Here is a 19,068-nt window from a genome sequence, read left to right as displayed (position 1 = left end):
TACCACTGTTCCATGTGTTTGCGCATGCGCCAGAAGTGTGCAACTTCCGATCGACAACTGCACTTTAAAAAATAAAATACCTTTTAAATAACTAGCGGCCCTTTTCATCTTTTCTTACATTTCTGGCTCATAATTGAAGTGCTCCTCATCGCGAAAACAATTTTTGATATCAAAATACTTTGGAGATAGAAATTCAACAAAAGTCGACAATGTTGTATTCTGTCTTTTAGTGGGTTCAAGCAAACGGCAAGTTGTTTCACAATTGTAAGTCTTGTGAACGTGTGAAACTAATAACATAATCAACCAGAATATTATATATATATATATATATATATATATATATATATATATATATATATATATATATATATATATATATATATATATATATATATATATATATATATATATATATATATATATATTATATAAGATATTGGAACAGTGTAGGTCTGACTAGGTAGGATATGTACAGCAAGTAGTGGACATAGAGAGAGAGAAAGAAAGAGAGAGAGAGAGAGAGAGAGAGATAGATAGAGAGAGAGAGAGAGAGAGAGAGAGAGAGAGAGAGAGAGAGAGAGAGAGAGAGAGAGAGAGAGAGAGAGAGAGAGAGAGAGAGAGAGAGATCAGAAGGCATAAGAATAAGTATCTGCATTTGATTGTTTACATTTGATTATTAACAATCCGGAGAGGGTGTTAGTTTAGGGTTGTAGCTGCCTGGAGGTGAACTTTTATTGCGGTTTTGAAGGAGGATAGAGATGCCCTTTCTTTTATACCTGTTGGGAGCGCATTCCACATTGATGTGGCATAGAAAGAGAATGAGTTAAGACCTTTGTTAGTTCGGAATCTGGGTTTAACGTGGTTAGTGGAGCTCCCCCTGGTGTTGTGGTTATGGCGGTCATTTACGTTAAGGAAGTAGTTTGACATGTACTTCGGTATCAGGGAGGTGTAGCGGATTTTATAGACAAGGCTCAGTGCAAGTTGTTTTACTCTGTCCTCCACCTTGAGCCAGCCCACTTTGGAGAAGTGGGTAGGAGTGAGGTGGGATCTGGGGTGGAGGTCTAGAAGTAACCTGACTAGCTTGTTCTGGGTTGTTTGGAGTTTAGATTTGAGGGTTTTGGAGGTGCTAGGGTACCAGGAGGAGAGTTTTGGGTTGCCCTAAACATAATTTGAGCAGTTTTAAAATTGATCACATGGTGCAGTTTAAGTTGCTTTAACTCCATGAATAGTGGATTTCAATGATGTCTGTAGTGAACATTGGACACAATCCTAACGGCCTTTTTCTGCAGAGTGACTAAAGGCTGTAGATGGGATTTATAACAATTTCCCCAGACTTCAACACAATAATTTAAATACGACATAATAAATGAATGATACAATAACAGCAGAGCATTGGTGTTCAATAAATGACATGATCACCTCATCATTCCAACACATTTAGCAACTTTTGTCCTCGAGTAACTTATATGAGGCTTCCATGAGATATTTTCATCTATTACCACTCCTAAGAATGACTTTTTTAAAACATATTCTATTGGTGTATCATCAATAACAATCCTGATGGGTATATTACTTTTGCGATTGCTAAAGAGCATGATTTTGGTCTTCTTTAAATTCAGAGACAATTTGTTGGTATTAAACCAAGTTTTTAACTTGATCATCTCCTCAGTTACAGAGGCCAGAAGTTGCTTCATGTCGTCACCTGCACATGTAATGGTTGTATCGTCAACAAAGAGGATGAACTTCAGCAGTGTTGATACTTTACATATTTCATTGATATACATTATAAATAGTGTGGGTCCTAGTATCGACCCCTGGGGGACTCCACAGGTTATGTTCATGAGAGTAGATTGATGTTGGTCGACCTGAACAATCTGCTGTCTCTCATTCAAGCAGCTCTTCAGCCATTTCCCTGCCACTCCCCTTATGCCATAGTTTTCCAGTTTATTTACCAAAATCTTGTGGTCAATGGTATCGAAAGCCTTTTGCAGGTCAATAAAAATTCCTATAACAAATTTGTTATTCTCGATACTGTTAGATTCCGGTAATTGACGCACAAAGTTCTTTTGCAAGTCAAAATCCAGCCCTCTGTCAAAGGGGTCTTGTCCTCTCGGCGCAGACGGTCTTACCGGCTGCTCCACAGACGTTGGCTCTACTCAACTGGATGGCGAGGCAATTCGCCTAGTTCTAACTGCCCTGTTTTGGTTCAGCGTCTGTCCCGCTTCCCTTTGTGGGCGACTCGGCAGAGAAGCCTATCTCTTAAGACCGAGTCAAAACCCCCCAAATCCCGCTGTTTAATGGTAGCTTGCCTCTAATGAATCTTGGCTTTTGTTACTGACTAGGTTAGATTCGAGGGCTGGGAAAGGAAAAGCCCTTCAGGACATATTTGTAAGCGGACTGCAGTAGAGTGACCTTTCAGAGCTAGGTGTTGGGTAGACAGAAGTCCTAACTTTTTTACGTCAAAGACGCAATGGTACGATAAGGGATACAATCTTGATACTTTTTATAATGCTTTTCATTGCAGGCTCAATAGCGTAAGCATTGCACAGCGTCAATAAATCATTCACGATAACAATGAACAATTGTAAAATTGTAATTAATGGCTAATCAATGAGTATCTAGTTCAGTTCAAATGGCAGGTTGGTTGGATCTTACTGTGCAAGGTCCTTCGGGGAAAATCCAAAAATGCTTCGGCTGCGTCAGCAGAAGAGAAGGGCCAGCAGGAGAAGTGGTGTCGGCCAAGAGCAGTGGCCTGGGCGGCCAACGCCCTTGTTCCTCTGGTAGATTCGGAAGTCAGTCAGATGTCGAATCCTGTTCCTCTTCTGCTTTTGTTGCAGGGGGAGATCAGATGGAGAAAAGTCTCTTGTTTGTTGAATTGAGTCCTTCTTGGAGAGATGGAAAAGTTATTTTTGTCCAAGCAGGTCAAGAGTCCTCTCTGTAGTCCATCCAATTCCATGTCGAAGTACGAAATCCCCTATAACAGCGAATTCTGCATCCTTATATACCAGTGACGTGCAGTCAGGGGAGGCAGGTGAGGCGGGGCCTCACATGCCATCATGGAAAGAAAAAAAATGTAAAAAGAAAAAAAAAAAATTGAATTGTTATATGTATCCAGTGATTATACTGTAAAGTTATTTTCCATTTAACTTCACCAGTTTTAGATTATTTTTATTCAAAATTGCTGAATTTTCACATTTGCCGTTCAAATACTGAGAAGAGACTTGCTGTGATCAGCAGCTAGTTGAGGCACGTCACTCAGTTGAGCCTCATCATGGATTGCGGACTCGACTAACTGCTGGCCTGCTGTGCAGTGAGACCGTATTGCTATATCAATTATACTATACATTTCCATAGTTTAGTTAGCTGAGGTATATAATGTACAGTGTATTTTGTCAACAACTGTATGTGTGCAACGTATTTCTTGTGCTGAGCAATCATAAAACTGCTGCGAAGACGCACTGGCTGAGGCTCGCAGTAATCCCGCCTCCTTGTGGATTGCACCCCCGCTGTAGAATGCACCCCCTGACGGGAGTGTTATATCAACTAAAGCCCACACTTAAACATTCCACGTGCAAGATTGAATCTATTTAAAAAAGTTATTTAATAAGAAGCCAAAAAGTGCAAAAACAATAATGTTCGTGTTGGAGGAGTTGTGAATGACTGCTGGGCCACAACATTAGGTACACCTGCAGACTGCAGCACGGATTTCATATTTCAGTCATTCACAACTTTTCCAACACAAACATTATTGTAAAAAATGAAATGCTCCCCGGGACGATGGCTTTTAACCATTTTTTTTCTTTTTCTTTTTATGTATTCATTCATTTTACATTTTATATTAAATGTCTTGGTTTTTCCTCCCTCTGAAAATCCTAAGAAATGTTTAACAAGCCATCCTATAATAACACAACAGCTATTAATGTAACAATACCATCGAAATATACATATAAATGGACTCTTTTAGAGCCTCGCTTAAAACTCACCTTTTTACCGCAGATGACTTTTGATGTATGTGTTCATTGTGAGTCTTAAATGTTTAGTTTAGATTCCTTTGTGTGTCTCAGTCTCTGTTTTTTTTTGTTTTGTTTCTCCACTCGGGCTGCGCCCCGGGGCTGATGTAACAGCTGGTTGAGGGGCGCATAATAAATGAAAATAACATAACATAACAAAACAAATATATTTAATGATGTTTTTTTCATTATTTTAGCAATAGGCTAATGTATATTACTTTATATACTGTATATTCTACAAGAAACACAAAACTAAATTATTTACAATTGCAGACACAAGGTTTCGTGCAGCTTCACTCGTAAAGGAAGACGGAAGTCCACGCAGGAGAAAAATGACTACAAAGATGGTGTCTGGGTTTTTCTTATATACATATATATATATATATATATATATATATATATATATATATATATATATATATATATATATATATATATATACATATTAAGTATTTCATATATATATATATATATATATATATATATATATATATATATATATATATATATATATATATATGTAGCAGGGTCGTCTCAGCTTGGCCGTCGCGTCACTGTAGTCCGAGGCAAAGCGATCAGAGTTCCCGGAGAGCTGAAGAGGAAGTTTCCTAGCCTCGTTCAAGATGCGGTCCCTATCCGTGTACCGCAGACATTTAACAATCATCGCCCTGAGACGGGGAGATTGGCGCGGGGGGGGGGGGGGGGGGGGATGCCATGGGCCCGCATGAGCTCCGGAGGATTTGCAGCCAAGGCAGGGAACCACTTGGGGATGTTGGCGGACAGGAAAGACAGCGCGTTATTTCCTTCTTCGCCTTCTTTGATGTTGATTATTCTAATGTTATCCCATTGCTTCTGTTCTCGAGATCTATCATTTTTTTCTCAATCTGCGTGAGCGTGCTGGTGAAATTGAGCATAGCGTCCTCATTGCTCTGGACGCGTGTTTCAATAGAAGACACTTTATTGCGGACAGATTCTATATCGGCAGCGTGCTTGGGTAAAGTATCTTGAATTGAGCCAAGTTGATCCTCCAATTGCTGGAATCGCTTTTGGGATCTATCCTCAGCCTCATTGAAAAATGGCCCGAGTAAAGTCTCAAGATAGGCCTCAGTGACGACAGGTGTTTGAGACGAGGACGATCCCGACTCCATTGTTGCCCTTTTCATCAAACTTTTGTAACGGGTGTGCAACAAATAAGGAAAGCGTCGTTCATAAAAGAAAAACTTCTGGCAGAAATCCAAGTAGCTTAGAATTTTTTAGAGTTTTTTAGAGCATGCACAGGGGAGCTGCAGTTTTGGACGTGCTCTACTCCGCCATTTCACAAACATATCAGAAGTAATCATACCTCGTTGGCCTCATAAACGCCAAGGGAATAAAGTTTATTTTCAATCCGAGACTCCATTAACGTCTTCCACATCAAACACTTGTCGTCTCATGCTGCTTCCTTAATTCCCTCACATATTAATTGTCCCCCCAACAACGTGACCAAACCGGAAACAAAACATATATTCCCCACTCAATTGACATGGGTTTGTTAAAAAAAAAAAGTTAACATAAACTTGCATGAATTAACCCAAGGAAATACCTTTTTAATCACATTACGTGTACAATATGAACTTATCTTTATGCATTGTATTTATTTATTCTCACCAACTATGACATTATTTATCAAATATACATGTTGCTTCTGTCAGCAGCTACACTGACATTGATGTGTCTCTGAGAACTGAACACATTTTTATAACTTATAACAAAATGTGTTTATACAGTAACCTGCTCACATGAGTCAGATTACAGCAGGTGTGTCAAACTCATTTTAGCTCAGGGGCCGCATGGAGGAAAATCTATTTCCACATGGGCGGGACGGGTAAAATCATGGCATGATAACTTAAAAATACAAACATGACAAAGTCAAAGAGTAAAAGTTGGCAGTTTGTTATGCAAACAGTTACCCAGCATCACTTATGTGTCAACGTCAGTTTTGATACATCTCAACTTTGCAGTGAAAAAGGGTGTAATGCAGGTTTTTGAGCGTGCACAAACTTGACACATGAGGCCCCAGGTCCCTGGACTGAAGAAGGAGTAACCAAGCACTTGAAGCATCATCTATCTTACTGTTCAGGAAGGTTTCAGATACAGAGAAGACATGGGGTCATGAGTGGATAAGATTATGCTCCACATAATCCAAGTTTGTATGAATACCTCAGATATTTGTGAAAGAAGCAGTGAGGAGGTCCTGGGTAGGGTGGATGTCACCACATATGAGCAACATACCCCAAACTAAACAGTTAATTGGTTATTTTCCCTTGTGGGTTCTTGTGTGTTTTACTGCGTCTGCATTATGTGGGAACCTTTTCTAGCACACTGAACAATTAAATGGTTTTTCTCCAGCGTGTGTTCTCATGTGCCGCCACAAAGAGCTGATTTGATGAAAGCTTTTACCACAAACTGAACAATTAAATGGTCTTTGTCCAATGTGTTGTCATGTGCCGAGTCAATATTCTCTTAACAGAACAGCTTTTGCCACGAATTGAAGAATTAAATGTTTTTTCAGCTGTGTGTGTTCTCATGTGTTGAGTCAAAGAGCCATGTTGAGAAAAGCTCTTGCCACAAACCGAACAGTTAAATGGTTTTTCTCCTGTGTGTGCTCTCATGTGTTGAGTCAAAGAGCCATTTTGAGAAAATCTTTTGCCACAAACTGAACAATTAAATGGTTTTTCACCTGTGTGTGTTCTCATATGTCGAGTCAAACTGCTGTTTTGAGAAAAGCTTTTGCCACACACTGAACAATTATAAGGTTTTTCACCGGTGTGTGTTCTCATGTGTTGAGTCAAATAGCTATTTTGAGAAAAGCTTTTGCCACAAATTGAGCAGCTCAAACATGTTTTACCTCTCTTCTGTGTAGAGCATTCAGAGTGTTTGTTGTCAGTGTGAGTCCTCATATCACCTTCACTGTCTTTATCGCTGCTCAAAGGTTCTTCAACCTCGTCTTCAGCCTCACTATCTGATAGTGGAGCTAAGAGGTTGTCTACTTGTGGTTTCTCTTCATCATCTTCAGTCTTCACAGAGAGAATACTCAGTGGAAACTTGGTGTAATCAGCTTCCTCTCGTCCTAGAAGACACTCTCCCTCCTGAGTGATGCAGAGTTCCTCCTCTTCCTTTTTAATGCAGGGTGGTTGTGGAGTCTCCTGCTTCAAAGTGGAGCTCCCCCCTAACTGAGGGGAAACTTCTTCTGGATTACCGATCAGCTGCTGGACGTCTGCAAGACACAAACAACACAAACACACTTTCTTCCATGTACTGTATGTGTGTGTAGTGTTTCATGGCCATTCATTTAGTGCCTTGCCAGAATGATGGATCAATGTTTACATGACTTGTCACAGACTAAAAAAACTTCAGCTAGAATCACAGAAAGTAGAAAACATCTGCTGCGATGGACATTAGGACACTACAAACTAACAGTGGTGAAAAAGTCGGTATTGAAATACACTGCACAACCATCCATCCATCTTCTTCCGCTTATCCGAGGTCGGGTCGCGGGGGCAGCAGCCTAAGCAGGGAAGCCCAGACTTTCCTCTCCCCAGCCACTTCGTGTAGCTCTTCCCGGGGGATCCCGAGGCGTTCCCAGGCCAGCCGGGAGACATAGTCTTCCCAACGTGTCCTGGGTCTTGCCCGTGGCCTCCTACCGGTTGGACGTGTCCTGAACACCTCCCTAGGGAGGCGTTTGGGTGGCATCCTGACCAGATGCCCGAACCACCTCATCTGGCTCCTCTCGATGTGGAGGAGCAGCGGCTTTACTTTGAGCTCCCCCCGGATGGCAGAGCTTCTCACCCTATCTCTAAGGGAGAGACCCGCCACCGGGCGGAGAAAACTCATTTCGGCCGCTTGTACCGTGATTTTGTCCTTTCGGTCATAACCCAAAGCTCATGACCATAGGTGAGGATGGAAACATAGATCGACCGGTAAATTGAGAGTTTTGCCTTCCGGCTCAGCTCCTTCTTCACCACAACGGATCGATACAGCGTCCGCATTACTGAAGACACCACACCGATCCGCCTGTCAAACTCACGATCCACTCTTCCCTCAGTCGTGAACAAGACTCCTAGGTAACTGAACTCCTCCATTTGGGGCAGGGTCTCCTCCCCAACCCGGAGATGGCATTCCACCCTTTTCCGGGCGAGAACCATGGACTCGGACTTGGAGGTACTGATTCTAATCCCAGACGCTTCACACTCTGCTGTGAACCGATCCGGTGAGAGCTGAAGATCCTGGCCAGATGAAGCCATCAGGACCACATCATCTGCAAAAAGCAGAGACCTAGTCCTGCAGCCACCAAGCCGGATTCCCTCAACGCTTTGACTGTGCCTAGAAATTCTGTCCATAAAAGTTATGAACAGAATGGGTGACAAAGGGCAGCCTTGGCGGAGTCCAACCCTCACTCTAAACGTGTCCGACTTACTGCCGGCAATGCGGACCAAGCTCTGACACTGATCGTACAGGGAGCGGACCGCCACAATCAGACAGTCCGATACCTCATACTCTCTGAACACGCTCCACAGGACTTCCCGAGGGACACGGTCGAATGCCTTCTCCAAGTCCACAAAGCCCATGCAGACTGGTTAAGTAAACTCCCATGCACCCTCAAGGACCCTGCCGAGAGTATAGAGCTGGTCCACAGTTCCACAACCAGGACGAAAACCACACTGTTCCTCCTGAATCCGAGGTCCAACTATCCGGCGTAGCCTCCTCTGCAGTACACCTGAATAAACCTTACCGGGAAGGCTGAGAAGTGTGATCCCACGATAGTTGGAACACACCCTCCGGTTCCCCTTCTTAAAGAGAGGAACCAACACCCCGGTCTGCCAATCCAGAGGTACCGCCCCCGATGTCCACGCGATGCTGCAGAGTCTTGTCAACCAAGACAGCCCCACAGCATCCAGAGCCTTAAGGAACTCCGGGCGGATCTCATCCACCCCCGGGGCCTTGCCACCGAGGATCTTTTTAACTACCTCAGCAACCTCAGCCCCAGAAATAGAAGGGCCCACCACAGATTCCCCAGGCACTGCTTCCTCATAGGAAGACGTGTTTGTGGGATTGAGGAGGTCTTCGAAGTATTTTTCCTCCACCAATCCACAACATCCGCAGTCAAGGTTTAGCAGAACACCATCCACACCATACACGGTGTTGACAGTGCACTGCTTCCCCTTCCTGAGGTGGCGGATGGTGGTCCAGAATCGGTTCGAAGCTGTCCGGAAGTCGTTTTTCATGGCTTCCCCGAGCTCCTCCCATGTCCGAGTTTTTGCCTCTGCGACTGCTGAAGCCGCACACCGCTTGGCCTTTCGGTACCTGTCTGCTGCCTCCGGAGTCCTATGAGACAAAAGAACCCAATAGGACTCCTTCTTCAGCTTGTCGGCATCCCTCACCGCCGGTGTCCACCAACGGGTTCTAGGATTACCGTCACGATAGGCACCAACTACCTTGCGGCCACAGCTCCAATCAGCCCCCTCGACAATAGAGGTGCGGAACATGGTCCACTCTGACTCAATGTCCAGCACCTCCCTCGTGACATGTTCAAAGTTCTTCCGGAGGTGGGAATTGAAACTCTCTGACAGGAGACTCTGCCAGACGTTCCCAGCAGACCCTCACAATGTGTTTGGGCCTGCCAGGTCTGTCCGGCATCCTCCCTCACCATCGCAGCCAACTCCCCACCAGGTGGTGATCGGTAGAAAGCTCCGCCCCGCTCTTCACCCGAGTGTCCAAAACATGAGGCCGCAAATCCGATGACACAACTACAAAGTCGATCATGGAACTGCGGCCTAGAGTGTCCAGGTGCCAAGTGCACATATGGACACCCTTATGTTTGAACATGGTGTTTGTTATGGACAATCTGTGACGAGCACAAAAGTCCAATAACAAAACACCACTCGGATTCAGATCCGGGCGGCCATTCTTCCCAATCACGCCTCTCCAGGTTTCACTGTCGTTGCCAACATGAGCATTGAAGTCCCCCCGTATGACAAGGGAATCACTCGGGGGAGAACTTTCCAGTACTCCGAGTGTATCCAAAAAGGGTGGGTACTCTGAACTGCTGTTTAGTGCGTAAGCACAAACAACAGTCAGGACCCGTCCCCCCACCCGAAGGCGGAGGGAAGCTACCTTCTCGTCTACTGGGTTGAACTCCAACGTGCAGGCTTTGAGCCGGGGGGCAACAAGAATTGCTACCCCAGCTCGTCACCTCTCACTGCGTGCAACGCCAGTGTGGAAGAGAATCCAGCCCCTCTCAGGAGAACTGGTTCCAGAGTGCGTCGAGTTGATTCCGACTGTATCCAGCCGGAACTTCTCTACCTCGCGCACTAGTTCAGGCTCCTTCCCCCCCAGCGAGGTGACGTTCCACGTCCCAAGAGCTAGCTTATGTAGCCGAGGATCAGACCGACAAGTGCCCTGCCTTCGGCTGCCGCCCAGCTCACACTGCACCCGACCTCTATCATCTCTCCATGAGTGGTGAGTCCATTGGAGGGGGTACCCATGTTGCCTCTTTGAGCTGGGCCCGGCCACCAGGCGCTCGCCATCATGCCCCAATGTCGGGCCTGGCTCCAGAGAGGGGCCTCGGGGACCCGCGTCCGGGCGAGGGAAATCTGAGTCTTTGTTGTTGCATTCCCATAGAAGTCTTTGAGTTGCTCTTTGTCTGATCCCTCACCTAGGACTTTTTTGTACTATTGCTAAGTGCTGAACAAAAAATACAAAGTAGGAACATAACTCATTTCTGTAGAAACTGCCCAAATGCTGAAACTGAACTGAAGTGCTGATGGAATAGGGCTGGACAATATGGCCAAAAAAATGATCACGATTATTTTGTGCATTCCATCCAATCTCGATTAATATAAAAAAAATTTTAAATTAAAGGCAGATTGTCTGGTGCAGGATAATAGCGAGTACAGTTGCATCCCTACTATTTACTACCACAGTATCTTGTAACAGACATTCCCGCCATGTTTGATGGAGGTAATATATGCTCACAGCTGACAACTGTCATTTTGTTCATATCTATAATTGTGTTTACTAGAGGTGTAACGGTACAGCTCACCCACTCTTCGGTCCGTACCTGGTTTTAGGACCACAGTTTTGCTTTTTTTCCCCCATACATTCTGTGGGGTAAAGACAACAACCTTTTTTCTTTTTTAGGCTTGTCATCACAAACATTCTGCAGGAAACAAAGTATCAGTGGTAGACTGAATACTGTAGGATTTTTATTTCAAGTAAACATTTACTAAACTATACTTTAAACGTTGAATGATTATTTCAGGGACAAAATGTTTTTATCCACAAATTCAAAAATGATTTAAAATTTTAAAAAAAAAGTGTCTGCAGAGTTTTTTAGTACATGTTGTATCAGAGGATGAGAAACTTTGCAGACACAAACAAAAAGTCTGATTGAAAATTTTTTAAAACACAGGATCACAGTCAATAAAAGCGGACTCACACACCAGTGTGCGATCATCTGTGAGCTGCGCTGAGCGCACCTCCAAGAGCGCTCGCGCGCGCATAACCCCAGCTGCTTTCCACTTCCTTGTGTGCGTCCCTGAGTCAAGCTGTGTGTCTTGTGCTCCTGGATCTTCCCTGTCTTCCTCGGGCTTCCTGGTTCTCCACTCCTCGCTTGCCCCCGGACTATGACGATTCGCTCCTGCCTCACGACCACTCTTCCGCCCCCGGACAACCCTGCCTGTCTAGCCCTTGTCTGACAGCACCGCTCCTCTCAACACACCTCCAACATTTACAGTAAACACATAGTCTGACACCCATTTCCTGTTGGTTGTATACACATTATATTATATTTAATATATAGTTATATAACATAATATAATATATTCTATAATTTTATATATATATATATATATATATATATATATATATATATATATATATATATATATATATATATATATATATATATATATATATATATATATATATATTTCCTTTAATAAAGACTGTGTACCTCTTGCCTGGTATACTTACTCACCCCGGAACAAACTATTTGCTTGCCTAACAGAATTGATATTGTGACATCCAGCGGACACATTTAGAACTGCAGTTTTACTTTTATTCTTTGCAAACTCATCTCGCAGGCCGGATTGAACCTGTTATGCCCGAATGTCGAGGGAGGTGGGGGTTGGGTTGTGGGTGTTGGGGGTTAATTGTTCATATGTCTCTGATTTGCACATCAACCAGTCTGAGGAGTAAAAGTTGGCACTTTATTAAGGGATTGATATATATTTTCCCTTGTGGGTTCTTATGTGTTTTACTGCATCTGCATTATGTGTGAACCTTTTACAGCACACTGAACAACTAAATGGTTTTCCTGCAGCGTGTGTTCTCTTGTGTCGACACAAAGCGCTGTTCTGAGAAAAGCTTGTACCACAAACTGAACAGTTAAATGGTTTTTCTCCTGTGTGTGTTCTCATGTGTTGAGTCAAAGAGCCATTTCGAGAAAAGCTGTTGCCACAAACTGAACAATTAAATGTTTTTTGTCCTGTGTGTGTTGTCATGTGTTTAGTCAAAATGCTATTTCGAGAAAAGCTTTTGCCACAAACGGAACACTTAAATGTTTTTTCTCCTGTGTGTGTTCTCATGTGTTCAGTCAAAGAGCTATTTTGAGAAAAGCTGTTACCACAAACTGAACAATAAAATGTTTTTTCACCTGTGTGTGTTCTCATGTGTTTAGTCAAAATGCTACTTCGAGAAAAGCTTTTGCCACAAACGGAACAACTAAATGTTTTTTCTCCTGTGTGTGTTCTCATGTGTTGAGTCAAAGAGCTATTTTGAGAAAAGCTGTTGCCACAAACTGAACAATTAAATGGTTTTTCACCTGTGTGTGTTCTCATGTGTTTAGTCAAATTGCCATTTCGAGAAAAGCTGTTGCCACAAACTGAACACTTAAATGGTTTTTCTCCTGTGTGTGTTCTCATGTGTTGAGTCAAATCACTATTTCGAGAAAAACCTATGCCACAAACTGAACAATTAAATGGTTTTTCACCTGTGTGTGTTCTCATGTGTTCAGTCAAATGGCTATTTCGAGAAAAGCTTTTGCCACAAACTGAACAATTAAATGTTTTTTGTCCTGTGTGTGTTCTCATGTGTTGAGTCAAATGGCTCTTTTTAGTAAAACTTTCAGCACAAACTGAGCAGCTCAAACATGTTTTACCTCTCTTCTTTGTAGAGCATTCAGAGTGTTTGTTGTCAGTGTGAGTCCTCATATCACCTTCACAGTCTTTATCGCTGCTCAAAGGTTCTTCAACCTCGTCTTCAGCCTCACTATCTGATAGTGGAGCTAAGAGGTTGTCTACTTGTGGTTTCTCTTCATCATCTTCAGTCTTCACAGAGAGAATACTCAGTGGAAACTTGGTGTAATCAGCTTCCTCTCGTCCTAGAAGACACTCTCCCTCCTGAGTGATGCAGAGTTCCTCCTCTTCCTTTTTAATGCAGGGTGGTTGTGGAGTCTCCTGCTTCAAAGTGGAGCTCCCCCCTAACTGAGGGGAAACTTCTTCTGGATTACCGATCAGCTGCTGGACGTCTGCAAGACACAAACAATAAAAACACACTTTCTTCTATGTACTGTATGTGTGTGTAGTAGGGTTGTACAGTATACTGCTACTAATAAAGTATTGTGGTACTAATCAATTGAAATCGGTACTATACCACCTTTCAAAGTACCGGTACCGTTCTTTCATCTGAATGCCGCCGTGCGGCGGTGACTACCTCCAAGGCCCATGTTGTGTCGGGGGTAACACTGGGTCCATAAAGCTCCGCTCTTTGGTCGGAAGGACGAGGCCGTCGATTAGTTACAACTTGCTCACTTTATTTATTATTTCCACAGAGCACAACCGGACATCCACCATGCTATTAACACTCCTGCACATGCTACCACTACCTCTCCTTACTTGCCCACTCACTTACAAAGGCTGCCCGTCGCAATGGAAGGCATGGGTCGAGCTGTGGGATCACAGACTGTGGCGATGTCTGAACTAAATGGCAAGATGGATCACATCATAGAGAGGCTTGCTGGATTGGAAAAACATGGATGGAGAGCTGGCATGGACGATTAGAGAAGACAGGCCATGAAAATGTCTGCTCGCTTGGAAAACAACATTCCTAATCTACAATCTGACTCCCTCACATGGCCTTGACGCTGCTCAAAAACAGAAGAAAGGATGTTGGGAAACATCCCCGAAGGACACCTCAGCGAGGGACGCTCTGACTACCCTCCGTCCCTCCCTCAACAACACCTGGGAGTTGAACTTTGCTTGCACTGCCTGCAGGGCGACTCCGGGCCTATAGACACAACAACAACTCACCTTGAACGATGGACACACACCCACACACACACACACACACACACACACACACACACACTGCTTATTTCACTTGGGGCAATGGACGGAGCAGCGACTGGCCTTCGTGGCCCCTCACCCTCACCTCTGTCGCGAGTTTTATTGATTAACGTCTTTATGTGTGCTATGGCTATGAGATTTTTTCCTTGGCCTCAGTCTGGACCCCCGCCCTTCAGTCCAGCCTTTGACTGAATTTTTTAATTCTCCCCCCCCCACCCCCTACATATACCAGTTTCTCACCTTTTTTTTGGAAAGGGGCACTGGACTTTCTGGCTGACCCATCAGCGATCCTTTTTCTGTCTCCTTGTAATGTTTTGTCTGATCTTGAATGGGATTGTGCTGAAAATCTCATTTGCCCTCGATAACAATAAAGTTCTATCAAATCTAATCTAATCTTACTCACCCCACATACTGCCACTCTTAAAGGTGCACACACATAGGGCTGGGCAATACATCGATATACTCGATATATCGCAGGCTTGTCTCTGTGCGATATAGAAAATGACTATATCGTGATATTCGAGTATACGTTCTCACACAGTTGCTTTTAGCTGCGGGGCATTAAACTGCATGCGTTTCTCACTCTTTTCTGTCTCTCCTTCTCACAGAGACTTAAAACAAGCGCGCCTTCTTACATACGTCACATACTGTCACGTGTGCAACGTCACACGCTCCCGCGGAGCAGACAGGTAGCAACATGGTAACATTAGCTGTGATGCTAACAGCTAACGATGTGGTTTGAGTGGTAATACGAGAGAAGGAAGGTGCGAATCTGGTAACAAATGGAGGAATAATTAATTCCCAAGAAAAACAGCACGAGGTCCATCGTCTGGCGGTGGTTTGGCTTCAAGCGGGAATATGTCTTTACATGTCAACATCTCCGTTCGGTGCCACACCAACTAAATGCCGAAGCAACTAATTCCACATCAACACCGTAGGACATACACTATTTGATATGCAGCTCATTTTTATGTGACACTTATTGAAATATCTTGTGTGACATCATGCACAAAAGTGCGCTTTATTTGTTTTAAACTATTGTAGTGGCGTTCTGTACAAAAAGTGCACTTTAATTTAGTGTTGTTTTGATATGTCATCTTAGTGACATCATGCACAAAAGTGCACTAATAGCTTGTTTTAAAATGTCTCTCACAATCTTGCACTTTCTGTTTTGGAAATGACATGAATGTTTGTGCCACTGCTTAATAACTGTTTAATAAATACACTTTTGCTAAATTGACTTACCGTATTTTCCGCACTATAAGGCGCACCTAAAAACCTCCAATTTCCTCAAAAGCTGACAGTGCGTCTTATAATCCGGTGCGCCTTATATATGGACAAATATGGACCAATATTAAGCCACAACAGGTCTCGCAACCACGGTAAGCAGCCGCCGACTTCATTTCCCCCCGCAGAACAAGAAGCGCGCCACGGCTGCTTACCGTTGAAGAAGAAGCGCTTCTTCTTCTACGGGGGAAAATTAAGTCGGCGGCTGCTTACCGTAGTTGCGAGACCTAAACTTTATGTAAAGACCCAAAAATGGCTCCTATTAAGAGACACGCTTACGACGCAGAGTTTAAACTCAAGGCGATCAGTCACGCAGTAGAACACGGGAATAGAGCAGCAGCGAGAGAATTTAACATTAACGAATAAATGGTGCGGAAGTGGAGGAAGCAACATGATGACCTACGCCAAGCAGTGTTGGGTTAGTTACTGAAAACCAGTAACTAGTTACAGTTACTAGTTACTTTATTTCAAAAGTAACTCAGTTACTAACTCAGTTACTTACACCAAAAAGTAATGCGTTACTGTGAAAAGTAACTATTTCGTTACTTCTTCTACTTTTTTGTTTTTAAAGCTCACATTAATGCGCTTTTAGCCTTCATTTCAGTACTGTTATTGCACTGGAGAATAATACAATGTGTTGATCAACTTGACATGCATTTGCATCACTGAACTCAGAAAGCAATGTGGTCTACATACAACACACAAACAATGTGGTCTACATACAACACACAAACAATGTGGTCTACATACAACACACAAACAATGTGCTCTACATACAACACACAAACAATGTGCTCTACATACAACACACAAACAATGTGGTCTACATACAACACACAAACAATGTGGTCTACATACAACACACAAACAATGTGGTCTACATACAACACACAAACAATGTGCTCTACATACAACACACAAACAATGTGGTCTACATACAACACACAAACAATGTGGTCTACATACAACACACAAACAATGTGCTCTACATACAACACACAAACAATGTGGTCTACATACAACACACAAACAATGTGGTCTACATACAACACACAAAGACAAAGATATGTTTCAAAGCGCCAATGTATTTCAGGCCAGAACAAATTGACACAACTATTTTAAATAGCTGCAACATAACATACATAAGTAACAAACAGCAATAACACTAACACTAACCACGTTAAACCCAGATTCCGAACTAACAAAGGTCTTAACTCATTCTCTTTCTATGCCACATCAATATGGAATGCACTCCCAACAGGTGTAAAATAAAGGGCATCTCTATCCTCCTTCAAAACCGCACTAAAACAACACCTCCAGGCAACTTCAACCCTAAACTAACACCCTCCCTTCCACATAATACCTCTTCGGATTGTAAATAATCAAATGTAGACACTTTTTCTTATACTTTCTGGGGCCGTCCCTATCAAGCTTCTTAGAGTGCCATTTGGGACACTTCGGTTTTTTTCAACCTGGGCCCTGTTTTCATAATTTTTTCTGTATATGTGAGTGCTGGATAAAACATTTTTTGAGGTCGCGCCAGTATTGAGCAGGGCAGGCAGCCTCCAGCCCAGCTAACGCTCGTACACAGGGCAACTGGCTCTCGTCAAAATTCGGCCTATAAACATGCATTTTTTTCACACTGACAGGCTCAGATAGTTACAATGAGTGTCCGACAACATACTAGAAAGGAGAAATTAACGTATGTCTCTACCTTTAGCTGGAGATCGCTGTTTGTTGTGAGCTGTGTCCAAATCTCACCACGCTACAAATCTCGTTCCGAAATCTCGCGATAACTCGCGACAAAACACCGGTGGAAAAACAGTTACCTGACTGAGGTGAAGAGAGACGACCGAAGTGATTTTGTATTGGACTAAGTTACCGAAGACTGTTAGTTTAGTTTTATAGAAAAGGATAAAAGTAAAACAATGGTTCGTGAGTGCGCATTTCCAAACTGTGGCAACAAAATGTTGCGCTACTCTTCGCGCAGCTTTCATAGACTACCTTACTTCAACACGGACACACTGAAGTTATGGCTAGCTGTGCTACAAATGGATGCCGACACTCCTGTTGATGTACTGCGCCGTGCCGACCACAGGGTCTGCAGTGATCACTTTGATCGGGATGACTACTGCCAGTCAAAGAAGAGACCAAATCCGAAGCACCTTTACCTAAAGAAAAGTGCAGTCCCAAGATGGGAGACACCAGCTGCATGCAGAGTGCAGGTAATGTTACGTTATTAGCTAATATGTTGTGTTGATGTGATATCAGTATACACGAATGATAGTAGCAAATATAAGCACTGTATTAGCACCTTTACTAGCAAATAGCATGTGTAAACTTTCAACTAGTGTAAAAATCAGACAAAGGATGCTCATACGTAGCTGACAGCATCTATAATTGACCTAGTTTGTAATTTCAAACACTGTGCATATACTTTATCAATGAGTTGAATGTGTGATCGCTGTTTTGATGTTTTTCTTAGTTTGTAAATTCAGCTACAGCACCGCTTATAAGCATTTAGTTTACGGATGAGCAGTGGTCTTTTTCACAATCCAGCATTCTCAAAACACTACATCCAATATATAAACAATATATACAGCACCCACAGGAACACCACCAGTTTCCAGTGTTTCGCAGCCTTGCAGCAGCTGGTTCCGTGCCCTCTGCCTGTTGCCCAACTCCGTCTCTCCTCGTCCGTTCTTCAATTTCTTGAAGCTCTTCATCTGTGTACTCCGGCTCAAATAGATACGGCCGGCCATCAAAATCAAATGCAATTTCATCCACGTCGTCCACATCAGGCAAAAATTCAGCCATGACAGACAAACAAACAAACTTTTCTATAAAACTAAAATAACAGTCTTCGGTAATCCAACAGAAAATCACTTCAGTCATCTCTCTTCACCTCAGTCAGGTAACTGTTTTTCCACCGGTGTTTTGTCGCGAGTTATCACGAGATTTCGGAACGAGATTTGTAGCGTGGTGAGATTTGGACACAGCTCACAACAAACAGCGATCTCCAGCTAAAGGTAGAGACATACGTTAATTTCTCCTTTCTAGTATGTTGTCGGACACTCATTGTAACTATCTGAGCCTGTCAGTGTGAAAAAAATGCATGTTTATAGGCCGAATTTTGACGAGAGCCAGTTGCCCTGTGTACGAGCGTTAGCTGGGCTGGAGGCTGCCTGCCCTGCTCAATACTGGCGCGACCTCAAAAAATGTTTTATCCAGCACTCACATATACAGAAAAAATTATGAAAACAGGGCCCAGGTTGAAAAAAACCGAAGTTTCCCTTTAAGTCCTGAGAATTTGCGAAATTTAGTCCTACTCTCAAACTTAAGAATAAAAGCTTTTTATCAACGTTCTTAAGTCTAAGAATCACTCC

At 43.2% G+C, this 19,068-nt stretch overlaps 1 protein-coding gene across 1 annotated transcript; it reads right to left on the bottom strand.

Annotated features, from left to right (window-relative positions):
- Positions 1-11,989: 11,989 nt before the first annotated feature.
- LOC133632279 (gastrula zinc finger protein XlCGF17.1-like) lies at positions 11,990-13,578 on the bottom strand. Its single transcript, XM_062024629.1, has one exon. The coding sequence runs from the start codon at positions 13,259-13,261 to the stop codon at positions 12,263-12,265; it is 999 nt and encodes a 332-aa protein (XP_061880613.1). The 5' UTR covers positions 13,262-13,578; the 3' UTR covers positions 11,990-12,262.
- Positions 13,579-19,068: the final 5,490 nt, after the last annotated feature.

Source organism: Entelurus aequoreus, linkage group LG17, assembly GCF_033978785.1.
Source record: "Entelurus aequoreus isolate RoL-2023_Sb linkage group LG17, RoL_Eaeq_v1.1, whole genome shotgun sequence".
Classification (NCBI taxonomy): domain Eukaryota; kingdom Metazoa; phylum Chordata; class Actinopteri; order Syngnathiformes; family Syngnathidae; genus Entelurus; species Entelurus aequoreus.
Note: the sequence above shows the minus strand (reverse complement) of the source record. Positions and strands in the feature narration are given on the sequence as shown.

Coding starts and splice junctions, on each gene's coding strand:
- LOC133632279 (XM_062024629.1), bottom strand. CDS start 13,261: ATGAGGACTCACACTGACAACAAACACTCTGAATGCTCTACAAAGAAG.